General features: G+C 39.4%; 1 protein-coding gene across 5 annotated transcripts in view; it reads left to right on the plus strand.

Annotated features, from left to right (window-relative positions):
* Nucleotides 1–16,452, plus strand: part of LOC129309533 (uncharacterized) — a 38,208-nt gene that overhangs the window by 21,289 nt on the left and 467 nt on the right. The window contains exon 11 of one of the 5 annotated variants that reach the window (XM_054951151.1): nt 1,526–16,307. The exons of the other annotated variants lie outside the window; for them this stretch is intronic. Coding sequence (XP_054807126.1) covers nt 1,526–1,535 — 10 coding nt within the window. The 3' untranslated portion in view covers nt 1,536–16,307. Of the gene's footprint in view, nt 1–1,525; nt 16,308–16,452 lie in introns of those variants that run through there. 5 annotated transcript variants of the gene reach the window in all.

Consider the following 16,452-nt stretch of genomic DNA (forward strand, 5'->3'; position numbering starts at 1 on the left):
TCTCGGCTGGCATCGTGGTTTCTCTTTTGTATATATGTAATCAACACTCCCACTGAATAATATAATTCAGTTTTGCTCAGTATATCTTCATGGTATCAGAGCTCGAAGAAGAACGAGCAACTGAATCATCAGAGACGGACATGGAGTCGAACTCTTAGCCTGAAACTCACCGAAATATAGAGTTGACTGGCTTGGAGGGTTCGTCTAGTGCGAGCTCGCGTCAAGTCGCACACTTTGTGACTAGCCAAGAGAGCTCGCTTGTCTCTCTCGTCTCAGAAAAGCTCATTGGTGTCAACTACTGAGAATAGGCTCAGATGGTATGACTTGCGGTAGAGGGTCGTGGTAAATGCGGGTACGTTTCTAGCGAAACCTAATGTCCAGAGGCAACGAATGTCAAGGCTCTTAGAATTTGGAAGACCGAAAACTCAATGGTATGTTTATGGTTGGTCAACTCGATGGTACCAGCTGTGAAGAAGAGTTTTTTATTTCTCCCAACAGCTTGAGAGATATGGGACGCTGTGAAGGAGGCATACTCAGATGGGGAAAATGCTTCTCAAGTGTTTGAGATTAAATCCAAACTATGGCTCGTGAAGCAAAGTAATCGTGACCCAAGTGAATATTACCTTGAAAAAACTACTCTATGGCAAGAACTTGATCTGATTACTGCCGAGGAATGGACCAGTTTTGAGGATGCTGCTCGGTTCTGAAAATAGCTTGAGAAAGAACGATTGTATGAGTTGCTAGTTGGACTTAATTCAGACCTGGATGATGTTTGTGGCAGAATTTTGAGTCTGGAACTTTTGCCATCTGTCCGTGAAGCTTTTGCAATGATCCGGAGGGAGTGCATACGAAGGAAGGTAATGTTGAAAGATGAACCCATTCCTCAAACCGGTACTTTTGAATCATTTGCTCTTGCTGCCAAGTCCAATGATCCTAGAAGCAATAAAGGACGTCCCACGTGTGAACACTGTAAGAAAGTGGACCACACAAAGGACAAATGCTGGGATCTCCATGGTAAGCCACCTAATTGGAAGCCAAGATAGGGAAAAAGCCGTGGATATGTTGCTGAAAGCTCTATGGGAGATGATAATTCACAGCCCTCAAATGATCAACTGAGTAAGATCATTGAAATGTTGTTAGCCTTACAAACTAATAGTAAGCAGCCTGTTGCTACTGTGGTACAAAGAGGTAATTTTTCTAAAGCCTTGGCTACTATTAAACGAGTATGCATTGGAGACTGCTAGATAGTAGACTCAGGCACTTCGGATCCACTTCGGATCATATGACTGATAATATTAAATTATTTACGACCTATGTACCTTGCCAAAAGAACTTTACAATCAAGATTGCCGATGCATCGGAGTCAGTTATTTCTGGTATAGGAAGTGTACAACTTTCATCTACTTTAACCTTACATCATGTTCTTCATGTGCCTAATTTAAAGTGTAGCTTACTCTCAGTGAGTAAATTGGCAAAGAATGAGAAATGTCATGTTGATTTTTTTGCTACTTATTGTCTTTTTCAGGATCTACTGACGGGGATGACGATTGGCAGTGCTAAAGAATTTGATGGTCTTTACTACCTGGATGGAAATAAAGTCAGTAATGTTTGGTCATGCAATAAGTGTTTCTCCTTAGGACTAGTGAGTTGGAGTTGTGGCACAAACGTCTTGGTCATCCTAATTTCAATTATATGTCAAAAATGTTTCCCTCAAGTTGCAATAAAAGTGATTGTTCTCAGTTCTATTGTGATTCATGTGAAAAAGCAAAACATCATCGTGTTTCCTTTCCTAATCAGCCATATGTTGCATCAAAACCTTTTACAATCATTCATAGTGATCTATGGGGGCTCTCTCGGGTTTCTAATAGGACTCACTCAAAGTGTTTTGTCACTTTTATTGATGACCATTCTCGTGTTACTTGGGTGTTCCTTCTAAAGGACAAATTTGATGTTTCTCAGGTGTTCATTGATTTCTATCACATGGTCAAAACTCAGTTTCACACGTCTATTCAAACACTCCACACTGATAATGGCACAGAATATTTCAACAAACATCTCTCCACTTTTTTACTTTCCAATGGAATTGTTCACAAAAGTACTTGTCCTTATAGCCCTCAGCAAAATGGTATTGCTGAAAGGAAAAATGGGCACATCCTTGAAACAGCTGGTGCACTTCTCTTTGGCAGCCATGTTCCTAAATATCACTGGGATGATGCTGTCCTAACTGCAACCTTCCTTATTAATCGCCTTCCCAACCGCACCTTGTCATATAAAACTCCCATTGAAGTTCTACACCAAACTTACAATCTACCCTACCCGGAAAATACTTTACCCTTACGAGTATTTGGGTGTACTACCTATGTTCATCTTCATCACACAAACAAACTTGACCTCAAAGCTGTCCGATGTGTTTTCCTTGGTTACTTTGCCAATAAAAAGGTGTACAAATGCTTTGATCCTATTACTAAACGTATCTTTACCACCTGTGATGTCACCTTTCACGAAACAAAATCTTCCTACTCACAACCTCCAATCCAGGGGGAGAATTGGAATGAATTGTAGATTGGCATGTGCGAGAACATGAGTGAAACACTTGAAACACCTAACCCTATAGCTATACCTCATCATTTGTCTCTTGAGCTCACTGATCTTGATTTGGACCTGGGAATTGAAGACACCAATACCACCACTCAAGCTGAAAGTGATGTACCAACTCCTAGTCCAAAGGCGACGTCCACGACAGGGGGAGACACCAGATTTGTGCAAACCTATACATGGAAAAACAAGACAGGTAAACAGACCCATATCTCAAGGACTGACCAGGAGTCAGACCCAAATGTAGGTCTAAAAGAATATAATGGAGGAAGTCTGGAAGAATCAGGTGGTAAGGATGAGATTGACCTACCGATAACTATGAGGAAGAAGCCGAGAGCTTGCACTAGGCATCCTATCGAGAGGTTTGTGTCTTATCAAGCATTGTCTGCTAAATTTTCTGGATTTACTGCCCATTTGGATAGTGTTACAGTACCAAAGAATATTGAAGAGGCCATGGCTGTACCTGAATGGAGACAAGTTGTAATGGAGGAAATGGAGGCATTGACAAACAACAATACTTGGAACGTGGTAGAATTACCTTCAAGAAAGAAAGCAGTTGGATGTAAGTGGGTCTTTACACCTAAATACAATGTTGATGGTAGTCTAAACAAACACAAAGGGAGACTTGTTGCTCAAGGGTTCTCCCAAGTGTATGGTATAGACTACACGGAGACATTCGCACTGGTAGCCAAACTCAACACTGTTAGAATAATTCTATTACTAGCAGCCAACCTTGATTAGCTATTACATCAATTAGATGTAAAAAAACGCCTTCCTAAAGGGTGAGTTGAAAGAGGAAGTGTATATGAAGTTACTGCCAGGGTTCCCAGGAAATAAGCCAAATCAAGTGTGCAAATTGAAGAAGTCCTTTTATGGACCAAAGCAGTCTCCAAGAGCGTGGTTTGAGAGACTCATATAGGTACTAAAAAGGGCAAGGTTCAAACAAGGTCAAAGCGATCACATCAATTATTGTTTTGTTGGTTTATGTGGATGATATGGTCCTTACAGGCGATGATATTAAGGAGATTGAAAATCTTAAAAGGGTGCTAGCTCAAGAGTTTCAGATAAAAGATCTTGGAGAAATGAAGTATTTTCTAAGTATGGAGGTGGCAAGATCCAAGAAGGGAATATCTATTTCTCAGAGAAAATATGTGCTAGATCTCTTAAACAAGACTGGCATGCTTAGGTGTAGACCTAGTGATACACTTATCCGAGTTGACAAGATAAGCAATGAAGAGGACTTTAGCAAGTCTAATGATATGGGTAGGTATCAATGTATGGGGGGAAAATTAATCTATTTGTCACATACTAGGCTAGTACTGCCTTTGCAGTTAGCATGGTGAGTCAACATTCACATGACCCCAAGCAGAAACACTTGAATGAGGTCTACAGGATTCTTAGGTATTTGAAAGGTACTCTTGGAAAGGGTTTATGGTTTAAGAAATCTGAGAAGCGCGGTGTAGAACTCTACACAGATGCAGATTGGGCAGGTGATCAAGAGGATAGAAAATCTACATTTGGATGCTGCACTTTTGTTTGGGGAAACTTGGTTACTTGGAGAAGCAAGAAGCAAAGTGTAATGGCCCGTAGTAGTGTAGAGGCAGAATTTTGAGCCATTGCTTTAGGAATTTGTGAAGGTATATGGATTAAAAAGGTGACTGAGGAACTTAAAAAGAATGTTAACTTGCTTATCACTCTGTATTCAGATAGTATGGCAGCAATCAACATTTCACACAAACCAGTGCAACATGATTGGACCAAGCATGTTGAGATAGATAAACATTTTATCAGAGAGAAGATTGATATTGGCATCATCCAGATGAGACACATATTAACAAGGGAGCAAACAGCTGATGTTCTCACCAAAGGCTTGAGTAGAGATAAGTTTGACTATTTTATCAGCAAGTTGGACATGATTAACATCTATGGTCCAACTTGAGGGGGAGTGTGGAAATATACTATGTTTAATGTAAATATCTGATAGTTATTATACGATTATAGGATCAGATATATTAGGGAAGTCTTTTCTCTCTATCCCTTATTCCTCGGCCTCATTTCTCGGCTGGCATTGTGGTTTCTCTTCTGTATATATGTAATCGACACACCTACCGAATAATATAATTTAGTTTTGATCAGTATATCTTCAGATTTTTACTCAAGACCTTCAGCTCTTCTTCAATAGCTAATCTCCATTTGGGATCAGTTACAGCCTTATCAAAAGTGCTAGGAATATCTTCACTATCAATACTTGCAACCAAAGCCTTAAACTGAGAGTTAAGTTTATCATAGGAGACATACCTGCCAATGGGATGTCGAGTACGACTCTTTTTTCTTTTTTTTAGAGCAATAGGCCATTGGATATCTTCAGGACTGGTTTCAGGTTGAGAGTCATGACTTTGCCTTGGAAAAGTAATGGGATTGTCTCTTTGCACCTGCTGACCTGGCTGATTCTCCTCTGATCTATTCACAACAGACTCTAAATTTTGGTCTTGAATGGCCATTGGTAATGGTTCAGGGTTGTCAGACTCAGATTCAGGTCTGGTAGGGTAATTAGGACAAGATTCAGGTTCTGTAGCAGAATCAGATTCAGGAAAGTCAGGTGCTGTAACAGGTGAAACTGGTTCAGGTTCAGAAATAGAAGCATCTAGAAGTGTTTGAGATCCAGTGTTTGGGTTACTAACTCGTGGGCTAGGTGAGCTGTCACATATTAACCATTCATTATCACTCTCCCCCTGAATGGGTAATTTGGGATAGAACGGAAGAGTTTCAACATACTGAACATCCAAAGTGACATAGGTATTTCGAGTGGATGGAGAATAACATTTGTATCCTTTCTTTGTAGAAGAGTACAACAACAACAACAACAACAAGCTTTTATCCCACTAGGTGGGGTCGGCTATATGGATTGCAAAACGCCATTGTGCTCTATCATTTATCAAGCTTTTAGGAATATTATTAATTAACAGATCGCGTTCAATAACCTCCAAAAGTGTTCTCTTAGGCTTTCCTCTACCTCTCTTAATCGGACTCAAAGTTATATGTTCCACTTTTCTCACTGGTGCCTCCCTTGGTCTTCTTTGTACATGCCCAAACCATCTCAACCGATGTTCTACCATTTTTTCCTCAATAGGTGCCACTCTCACTTTTTCGCGTACGTGCTCATTTCGAATTTTATCTTTACGTGTATGTCCGCACATCCATCGTAACATTCTCATCTCTGCTACTCCAACTTTATGCTCTTGCTGTCTCGTTAGAGCCCAGTATTCACTACTATATAACATTGCCGGTCTGATAGCAGTGCGATAAAACTTTCCTTTAAGTTTATTAGGCACCTTACGATCGCAAATAACTCCTTTAGCTTTTCTCCAATTAAACCATCCAGTTTGAATTCTATGTGAAATATCTCTACTGATTTCGCCATCATTTTGAATAATGGCTCTAAAATATCTAAACTTTTTCACTTGAGGTATAATTTGATCTCCCAATTTCACTTCCAAATTATTGTTGAATAGTCCTTCACCAAATTTACAATATAAATATTCCGTCTTACTTCTACTCAGACGAAAACCTTTCGACTCCAATGTCCTCCTCCATAACTCAAGTTTGCAATTAACCTCTTCTCTTGTATCTGCTATAAGAACTATATCATTGGCGAAGAGCATACATTTCGGAATTTCCCCTTGAATATGTTCCGTCAAAACATTTAAGATCAAGTTGAACAAATAAGGACTCAGAGATGATCCCTGATGTAGTCCAATCTTTATAGGAAAATCCTTTGTTTGACCACCAGGCGTTCTTATACTAGTTTTTACCCCCTCATACATATCTTGTATGGCTTTAATATAAGCAATCCGTACTCCTTTTTTTTTCCAACACTTTCCAAAGCACTTTTCTTGGTATACGGTCATAAGCTTTTTCCAAATCAATAAAAACCATGTGTAGATCTTTATCTTTACAATGATACTTTTCTATTAATCCCCTTAGTGGATAAATTGCCTCTGTAGTTGATCTACCTGGCATAAAACCAAACTGATTCTCAGAAATACTTGTCTTCAATCTCAACCTGTGCTCAATTACTTTCTCCCACAATTTCATTGTGTGGCTCATGAGCTTAATCCCTCTATAGTTAGTGCAATTCTGAATATCTCTTTTATTTTTATAAATAGGAATTAATGTACTTCTCCTCCACTCATCAGGCATTTTCTTGGACCGTAAAATCACATTAAATAACTGAGTTAACCATCTCACCCCTTCTTCACCTAAACATTTCCACGCTTCGATAGATATACAATCAGGTCCGTTGGCTCTACCATTTGCCATTTTCTTAAGAGCTTCCTTTACCTCCTTATCACGTATTATTCGATAGAATGACAAATTTTGTTCTCCTTCACCAGTTACTAAATCCTCCAAGTTACTAGATGAACCCTCTCCATCATTGAAAAGTTTAGAAAAGTAAGTCTCCCATCTATTTTTAATTTCATCATCTGTAACTAAAATTCTTCCCTCTTCATCCTTAATACACCTTATCTGTTATAGATCTCTTGATTTTCTTTCCCTACTCTTGGCAATCTTATAAATATTTCGCTCTTCTTCCTTCGTCTCATGGTTCTTATAAAATTCTTCAAAAGCTTTAGAACGAGCTTCACCTACAGCTCTCTTAGTTTCCTTCTTAGCCATACGGTACCTCTCTCAATTTTCCTCATTGTTACACAAATGTATGGCTTTAAAACAATTCTTCTTATATTTGATTTTGTCCTGTAGACTATTATTCCACCACCAAGACTCCTTATCTCTCGGACCGGAACCTTTTGATTCTCTCAAAACTACTTTTGCAACCTCCCGTATCTTTTTAGCCATATCCTCCCACATGATGTTAGCACTTTTCTGAGATTCCCAAATTCCTTTATCCAAAAGATTTCGCTTGAAAATATATTGCTTCTCACCTTTTAATTGCCACCACCTAATCCTTGGTGCTACTACTTATCGACGTTTTTGGATTTTACTCATAATACACACATCAAGGACTAGGACCCTATGTTGTGTCGTTACAGCATCTCCGGGGATCACCTTGCAATTTTTACAAAGTCTTCTATCTGTGTTCCTAACCAAAAGAAAATCAATCTGTGACTTTGAGACTCCACTTTTGTAAGTGATGAGATGCTCATCTCTCTTCTTGAAACAAGTGTTGGCAATCTTAAAATCATACGCTAATGAGAAATCAAGAAGAGTTTGTCCTTCATTGTTTAGCTCTCCAAAACCAAAACCACCATGCACCCTCGCATACTGACCAGCTTCCCTCCCGACATGCCCATTAAAGTCTCCTCCAATAAAAATCTTTTCACTCTGTGGTATGTGTCGAATCAACCCCTCCAGATCCTCCCAAAATAATTCTTTAAGACTGGCTTCTGTCCCGACTTGCGGCGCATAAGCGCTAACAAGATTAACAGTCTCACATCCAATTATCATTTTTAAGAAAATAAATCTATCTCCAATTCTGCTAACTTCAACGTTCTTCTTCCACTCCTTATCTATAATGATGCCTACTCTATTGCGTGCACTTACTTTTCCTGTATACCAAAGTTTGAAACCTTGAATATCCTTAGCTTCTTCTCCACGCCATTTTGTTTCTTGTAGGCAAAGGATATTGATTTTTCTTTGAATCATAATCCCGACAACCTCTACAGATTTACAATTCAATGTCCCAACATTCCAGGTGCCAAATCTAATTTTGCTCTCATGGACTAACTTCTTTAGCCGCGTGCGTCCAGAATGACGCGGTAGCCCTTGCTCATTTAACACTACATCCGGGCGCCGATGCAGCAGCTCTAACTCACTTATCACTGTACTCGAGCCATGCAGCGCGTTACTTACAGGCAACGACCTAGCATTAACATTATAACGTCTATTGTCCATGTTCATGATAGATTCAACAAAGTTTTACATTGGCTGTTGATGGCCTAACACAACCCTCCTCCTTTACCCGGGCTTGGGACCGGCTATAAACATAGGCGGAGTTTCTTTGTAGAAGAGTATCCCAAGAAAATATATTTAATAGACCGAGAAGCCAATTTTCCACCCGAAGAAGAAAAGACACAAGTAGTATAGCCAAAGACACGCTTAGAGAGTGAGTTAAAAAGATGATAATTAGGAAAATAGGTTAGAAATTTCTCAATAGGTGATTGTAATTTTAAGACTTTGGAGGGCATACGATTAATAAGATATGCAGCAGTGAGGACAGCATCCCCCAAAAAATATTAGGAACATTATTTCCTAGCAAAAGAGCCCTAAAAGATGTCTATTTTTCTTTTCAGCCACCTCATTTTATTGAGTGTTCACATAAGATGTTTGATGGTGTATCCCTTTCTCAGTAAGGAAACTTTGAAAGTTTGAGTTAAGATACTTTGTCCCATTATCACTTCGAAGAACCTTGATAGAGGTCTGAAATTGAGTTTAAACAAACACGTGGAAATTTTTAAAAATAGAGAAAACTTCAGATTTGTCTCTCATCAAGAACAGCCACGTCAAACGGGTATGGTCATCTATAAAAGTAACAAACCACCTAGCTTTTGAGTTAGTAGCAACGCTAGATGGACCCCAAACATCACTATGAATAAGGGCAAAAGGTTTGGAAGGAATATATGGAGTTGAAGGATAAGAGGTGCGAGTTTGTTGGCAAACTGGAAAATATCACAATGAAAATCAACCTTCTTTTTATTCATAGAATTGGGAAAGAAAATTTTCATGTAATCAAAACTTGGATGACCTGACCTAAAATGCCATAACATAAAGTCTTCATGAGACATAGTAGAAAAACAAGAACTTGAATTAGCCATGCAGTCTTTATTTGAGGAGTTGCCTTCAAGATAATACAACCCATTAAATTCCTTAGCATTGCCAATTGTCTTCCCCAAAGCCATGTCCTGAAAAACACACTTAAATTGGTCAAAAATAACAAGGCAATTTAATTGATGAGCTATACACTTCACGGACTACAAGCTACATTGTATGTCAGGCACATATAAGACATTTGTAAGGATTATGTTGGGAGAAATAGTGACTATGCCTATAACCTTGGCATAAGTATTATTTGCTACTTAAACACGGGTATGTTCAAAATAGGGGTGAAAATTAGACAATAATTCTCAAAAACCAGTAATATGATCTGTAGCTCCTGAATCAATTATCCAAACATTGCTTGTCCAGGAAATAGCATTTAAAGCAGTGACAAGTTTAGTACCTATTTGAGCTAAGGCAACAGAGGGAGTTTTCTCACTTGGTCTTTCCTGAGAATACGTTTCTAGAATTCTTCGTAGGACAGAGAGATCTTCACTATTGAGCATGTCACCATTAGAGTTGTTTACCATGAACCCCTTCTTATCACCTTTACTTTGTTGCTTTAGATGGGCTGGTTTCCCATGAATTTCCCAACACAATTCCCTGGTGTGACCATTTTTGTTACAATGATCACATTTGAGATGCTTCTTCCCTTTTTGCTCTCCACCTTGGTTCCCACGTGCCACCATGGCCGAGGCTTCTAAACTTGAGGAAGGAAGAATAGAAGGAGTAGATGAAGAATTCTGAGTAAGTTCTTTATGACTTTCCTCATACCTGATCGTATTAAATGCATCTTCCAAAGGATGGGATGGGCTACATGCCCATAATTCATCCTCGAACGTCTTCAAAATTATCATTCAACCCAAGCAAGAACTCATAGCAGCGTTCGCGATCGACCACTTGGCGGAAATACACCTCGTCTGTATGGCAGGACCATTGGTGGACTTCATACAGATTGATTTGTTGCCAAAGCCTGATGAGAGCACTATAGTAGAGAGTAATAGTGTTTTCCCCTTGCGTGAGACTACGAAGCATCCTTTTCACTTGAAAAATAGCAGCGTTCGCGATCGACCACTTGGCGGAAATACACCTCGTCTGTATGGCAGGACCATTGGTGGACTTCATACAGATTGATTTGTTGCCAAAGCCTGATGAGAGCACTATAGTAGAGAGTAATAGTGTTTTCCCCTTGCGTGAGACTACGAAGCATCCTTTTCACTTGAAAAATAGCGGCTGTATTCTCTGATAGAATATGTGCGCCTGGCTGATTCCCAGATTTCCCGAGCAAAATTAGCAAGTAAATAGGTCTCACTAATCTCGGCTGTCATAGAGTGAACAAGCCAAGTCATCACCAAGTTGTTCTTGGCACACCATGTTTCATATTGAGGGTCACCAATAGCTGGCGGCTTGGGATTCCAGGTGAGGTATTTTTCTTTATTTTTCCTACGGATGAGCATTAGAATATTTTTGGACCACTGCAGATAATTGTTCCCATTTAGATGATGGGTTATCACAGTGTGAGAGAAGGAGTCAGGTACAGAACTCCCCCTCGAAGTTAGGATAGGAATATTCGCACCTTGTGTACCTCCTCCCCCAATCTCGGTCCCTGTTCTAGGGCCTCCTCCCAATGCCGATGATGACTAAAGGACCTCATCACCAGCTGTGAAAGCCCTAGGTTGACCGGAGAGCACTGCTTTGTACGACATAGAGACACTGCTTTGATACCATGAGAGAATGCAGTGCGTGATATCTTATTCTTCCACAGAACTGATCGGTACATATATAGAGGGAGAGATTGATACAATTGCATAAAATCCTCTCTCAATAAAATAAAATAAATAGGGGATACTAATTCGAGATATTAATCTGAATCCTAAAAAATAAAGCTGACCAAGATGATAATAATAATAGTCTAAGAAACCCTAGAGATAATGGACTCAAAGAAAAAAAAGCCCAATTCCAACAAGGGTATTAAATATTTTGAAACTAACGCCTACAAGGACAACGTCTAAAAGTGTATTTTGGCATCAGAGTAAGCGGGGTCAATGGCAGTCAAGCTGATGGATAGAGAAGGGAAGAACTGGAAAGATAGGATAGAGAAAAGGAGAGTAAGAAAGAGATTGAGAACTAGAGAGAGATTCTGGAAATACTGGAGAGATTTATTATGCCATTTCATATCAGGTTCATCTACACCCTAGGCCTATCTATACATTTAGGCCCATTAACCATCTAACTAACTTCCCACTAATGACTTCCATCCTTCCCACTAATGACTTCCACTTATTCTAATTACACATCAATATCCCCCTTAAGAACCCCTGTCCTCAAGGGTCAGAAATGACAAAAGAAGGGTGCTGCTGTTTCAGTTGGAATAAAGGAACCAAGCTTGCTTCTTCATCTGGAACACCCTTCCATTGGACCAGAACTTCAGAAATAATTCTCCCCTTCTTTCTTCCCATTCTTTTGTTCAAAATCAACCCTAGAAGAAGAGTTGGAGGAGGCTCAGGCCGGCTACAGGTGGATGCCGTGGCTTCACAGATGGATCAGGACAGAGCTTAAGCAAAGATACATGAAAAGTAGGATGCACTCTAGATTTTGGAGGTAACTCCACTTTGTACACTACTGGACCTATTCTTTGACAGATTCTATAAGGTCCGAAGTACTTTGGAGTCAATTTCTGAGAGCTCTTTGATGCTGCAGAAATTTGTCTATAAGTTTGAAGCTTGACAAACACCCACTGTCTTTCCTCAAATTCTCTATCACTCCTATACAAATTTGCCTTTTGTTTCATTTTGTTGACAGCCCTACTAAGATGATGTTTTGCCATCCTTAAAGCTTCCTCTTGTGCTGCAAAAGTTCTATCAACAGCCTTCACCATCACATCTCTAGGCAAATAAGGAACATGCAAAGGAGGAGCCTGCCCATACAGCAATTCATAGGAAGTAGTTTTAGTAGAATTGTGGTAAGAAGTGTTATACTACCATTCTGCCAAAGAAAGCCATTTATGCCACTCCTTAGGTTTTTCCCAACACATGCACCTCAAATAATTTTCTAGACAGCAATTGAGAACTTCTGACTGCCTATTTGTTTGTGAATGGTAAGAGGAAGTATGCTTCTGGTCAACCCTGAAAACTTTCAAAAAATCCTTTAAAAATGACTGACAAAGAGGGGCTCTCTATCACTTATAGTCTCAACGGGAGCTCCATGTAACTAATAGATATAATCAAGGAACTATTGTGCTAAAGTAGAGGCTATAAAAGGATGAGATAAAGACAAAAAAAAAAAAGTGCATGCTTGCTAAAACGATCAATAATCACCCAAATTGTGTCCTTGCCATTGGATTTGGGTAAGCCCTCAATAAAATCCATGGTGACACTTTCCCAAACCTTGCTTGGAATAGGAGGAGGCTGTAGTAATCCAGGATAAGCCACTAATTCAGATTTACACTGAGCACATGTATCACAATGCCTCACAAAATCTTTAATATCCTCAAATAATTTTGGCCACCAGGATAGCTTCTTGACTCTTTGCTAAGTAGCTTGCACACCAAAACGTCCCCCTCGTGGACTACCATGAAGCTATTCCAGGATCTTAAGTCTCACGTTTGGAATATTTCCAACAACGAGCTTGTCAGTTTTCCTTAAAAATTGACTATCCCAAGCATATTTGCCTTCTGACCCACCACACTGTTGCAATTGAGCCCTTAAAGCTCTGAGATCTACATAATCATCCCAACTTCGCTAAATTTCCAAGAAAAGAAAATCTGAACAAGTATGAAGAGAAACTTGAAAAACCTCATTTTTAGGGATCCTAGAAAGAGCATCAGCTGCACTATTATCATCACCCTTTTTGTAATGAATTGCATAATCATACCGCATGAGTTTAGTAACCCAATACATCTGAAATGCCGTCTTTAATTCTGATCCAGCAAAGGTACACTTGCTTTCCTTCACAAAAAAGCAATGTTTTCTCAGAATTTCCTAAACCGAACACAAGTGTTATGTGTGAGAATTTATACAGGGACTATAAATTAAAATATCATTAAAGAAAACTAAGACAAATTTCCTCAAATACTCCCTGAATATATTATTCATAGCACCCTGAAAAGTTGCAGGTGCATTAGTGGGCCCAAAAGGCATCACTAACTACTTGTAGTGGCTTAAATGAGTGCGAAAGGCTGTCTTGTAGATGTCTTTTGGTTCCATTCTGATTTGATGGTAACCAGCCTGTAGATCCAGCTTAGTAAACGATCTAGCATCCTTTAATTTGACCAGAAGCTCTTCCACAAGAGGAATAGGATATTTATTCTTGACTGTCCTCTTATTAAGTTCTCTATAATCATTGCACATGCGCCATGACCTATCTTTCTTTTTCACCAACAAAATTGGTGAAGCAAATGGTGAACTACTTTCCTGGATAACTTGTGATTGCAGTAGATCCTTTTCCATGTCTTCAATAGCATTCTTTTGAACTGCTGGATACCTATAGGGCCTTAGATTAACTGGGTCAGCCTTTGTTTGCGGAATAATAAGGTGATTGTGACCTTCTCTCAAAGGGGGAAGAGACTTAGGTTCTTTAAAAACATTTGAAAATTCAGATAATAATTCTGTCACAGCTTCTACAAAATTATTATCCCCCTTTACCTTCAAACAATGAAGATCCCCATCACCATCCTCTAACAAGTGCAACATAGACATCTACCCTCCAGCCTCTAAATCTCCTTCAATCTTAAAGTCAACAATCTTACATCCTGTTAGTTCTTGAGGTTGCAAGCAGCACTTTTTCCAATTATACCAGAAAGTCATGGACAAATTGTCATAACCCCAATGAGCTTGATGAATAGTCCTAAGCCAAGATAAACCCAGAACAATGTCATATGTTTTGACTTCCAAAATTGGAAAGTCTGACTCAAACTCTTCTCGGGCATTCTCCACTTAACGCCTTTAAGAACCTCAAAAACCTTGAACTTCCCACCTCTAGCAACTTCAACTTCTGCCATTGGATAAGAACCTTCCTTCCAGCTGAATTTCTTAGCTAACGCACAGTCAATATAGGCATGTGAGGCCCCATTATCAATGAGAATCTGAATCTGTCTCCTGCCCATATACCCGTGGATTCTCATAGCCGAAGGTACAACACTTCACTGAATAGCATGAAGACAGATTTGAAGACACTTTGATTGTTCTGGTATGCCCTCAAACTTTTCAAGGACTTCCAAATCTTGTCTAGTGTCATCTTCACCCTCTTCCCCGCTTTGTTCTTCTAATTCAATAAGCTGTAACTGCATCTTATGCGTCTGGGCACATGCATGGTCACTAGAGAAGGGTTGTCGGCAGTAAAAGCAAAGATTCTTGGCTTGCAATTCCTTCACCTCATCTGGGCTTAAGTTTTTAAAACTTTTGGCATTGTTGTGTGAAGACCTAGTCGTTAAAATAGAAGAAATAGGGTTGATAGAGCTGGGTTTGGGTATAAGAATTAGAATTTGTAGATTGGACATTTTTATCCTTAAAAGTGTGGGACCCAAAATTTCCAGATGGAGTTTTTTGTATTACCCCACCTGGTTGTCTCCTTCTGCATGCATGGATAAGGATCAAAGAAGCTTTCTTTTACCTATGTCTCTTCATTTCTTGCCCACTGGACTGTGCGACTGCATGATTCACTGCCATGTGTCTGAAGTCTCGTTTCTTGACGATTAATCTCATGGGTTCTTGCAATAGCTCGTGCACCGCTCAAGGTCCTCAGTTTAAACATCTTGAGGGGCACCACGAACTCTGGGTTAAGCCCTGCCGTGTATGTCTGAACCAAGTAATCCTCGGGAAACATGACTTTGCAAACTATGGTGTCGAATTCATCTGAAGAACCTATCTGTCGCAGATTCATCAAGTCCTCCATTGGTGCTTCATATCGAGATCCAGAGTGATTTTTCAAAGCTTTTGCATACTCGGCCCAAGTCCATCGTGCATACTCATCCCCCAAGACCATTGCTTGATGCCATTGAAAGGCTTTTTCATCCACATGGATGCTAGCTATAGTAATCTTCCAATCTTCTGGCGTGTTATCAATTTGAAAGTAATACTCGCATTTCAAAATCCACCCTAAGATATCATCCCTTTGAAATCAGGGAAATTCCATCTTGGTGAAGTGTGTGCGAGGTTGGTAGTTGGGTGTCTGTTCGTGGTCGATGATGATGGTGAAGACTTGCCAACTTGGAGAAGGCATCCTCTAAGGCACGAATACAGTCATCGTTTTGATTTGTCATGATTTTTTGTTGTTTCTTTGATCGAGTTTCTGGCATATAGGCTGAGCATGAACTGCTCTGATATCATTGATGGCTAGAGAAAAGAACAGGAAAGATAGGATGGAGAAAAGGAGAGTAAGGAAGAGATTGAGAACTAGAGAGAGATTTTGGAAATACTCGAGAAATTTATTATCCAATTTCATATCAAGTATATTTATACAAGGCCTATTTATACATTTAGACCCATTAACCATCTAACTAACTTCCCTAACGACTTCCACCCTTCCCACTAATGACTTCCACTTATTCTAATTACACATCACAAGCATTTTTCCTTTGACTGATGCCTCGATAACCTTCAATTAAGTGGGGTTATTGTGTGTGCTGCCTTTGTCATTTAAGATCTGGACCTTGTTTTACCTTCTATATTAATTGTATTAGTGACAGGTCAACAAATTTAACACCATTAGTGCCACATCATTGTCCTTTTGAACATATTCGAAAGTAGAGGGGCAAACATTGCATTCAAGATAAACTAGAGACATGGAACAATTAAAAAATAATAATAATAGACCTATGCCAAAATACATTAAAACTACAGGGACTAAAAGTTGTGTTTTCCCAGTTGTTTTTCTTTTGACATTATATTGAAGTGTTTCTTTAGTTTCTCGTGGATGTTAGTAATATGTTTGTTTCCCGTCTGACAAATGTGCTGGGGCATGATGAACCTGTATAAAACATCCAATTTGTTGAGTCTACTGCGGATTACAATTTGCGTTTACAGT

This window comes from Prosopis cineraria, unplaced genomic scaffold, assembly GCF_029017545.1.
Source record: "Prosopis cineraria cultivar Desert tree isolate PC_DT_omini unplaced genomic scaffold, ASM2901754v1 PC1, whole genome shotgun sequence".
In the NCBI taxonomy this organism is placed as follows: Eukaryota; Viridiplantae; Streptophyta; class Magnoliopsida; order Fabales; family Fabaceae; genus Prosopis; species Prosopis cineraria.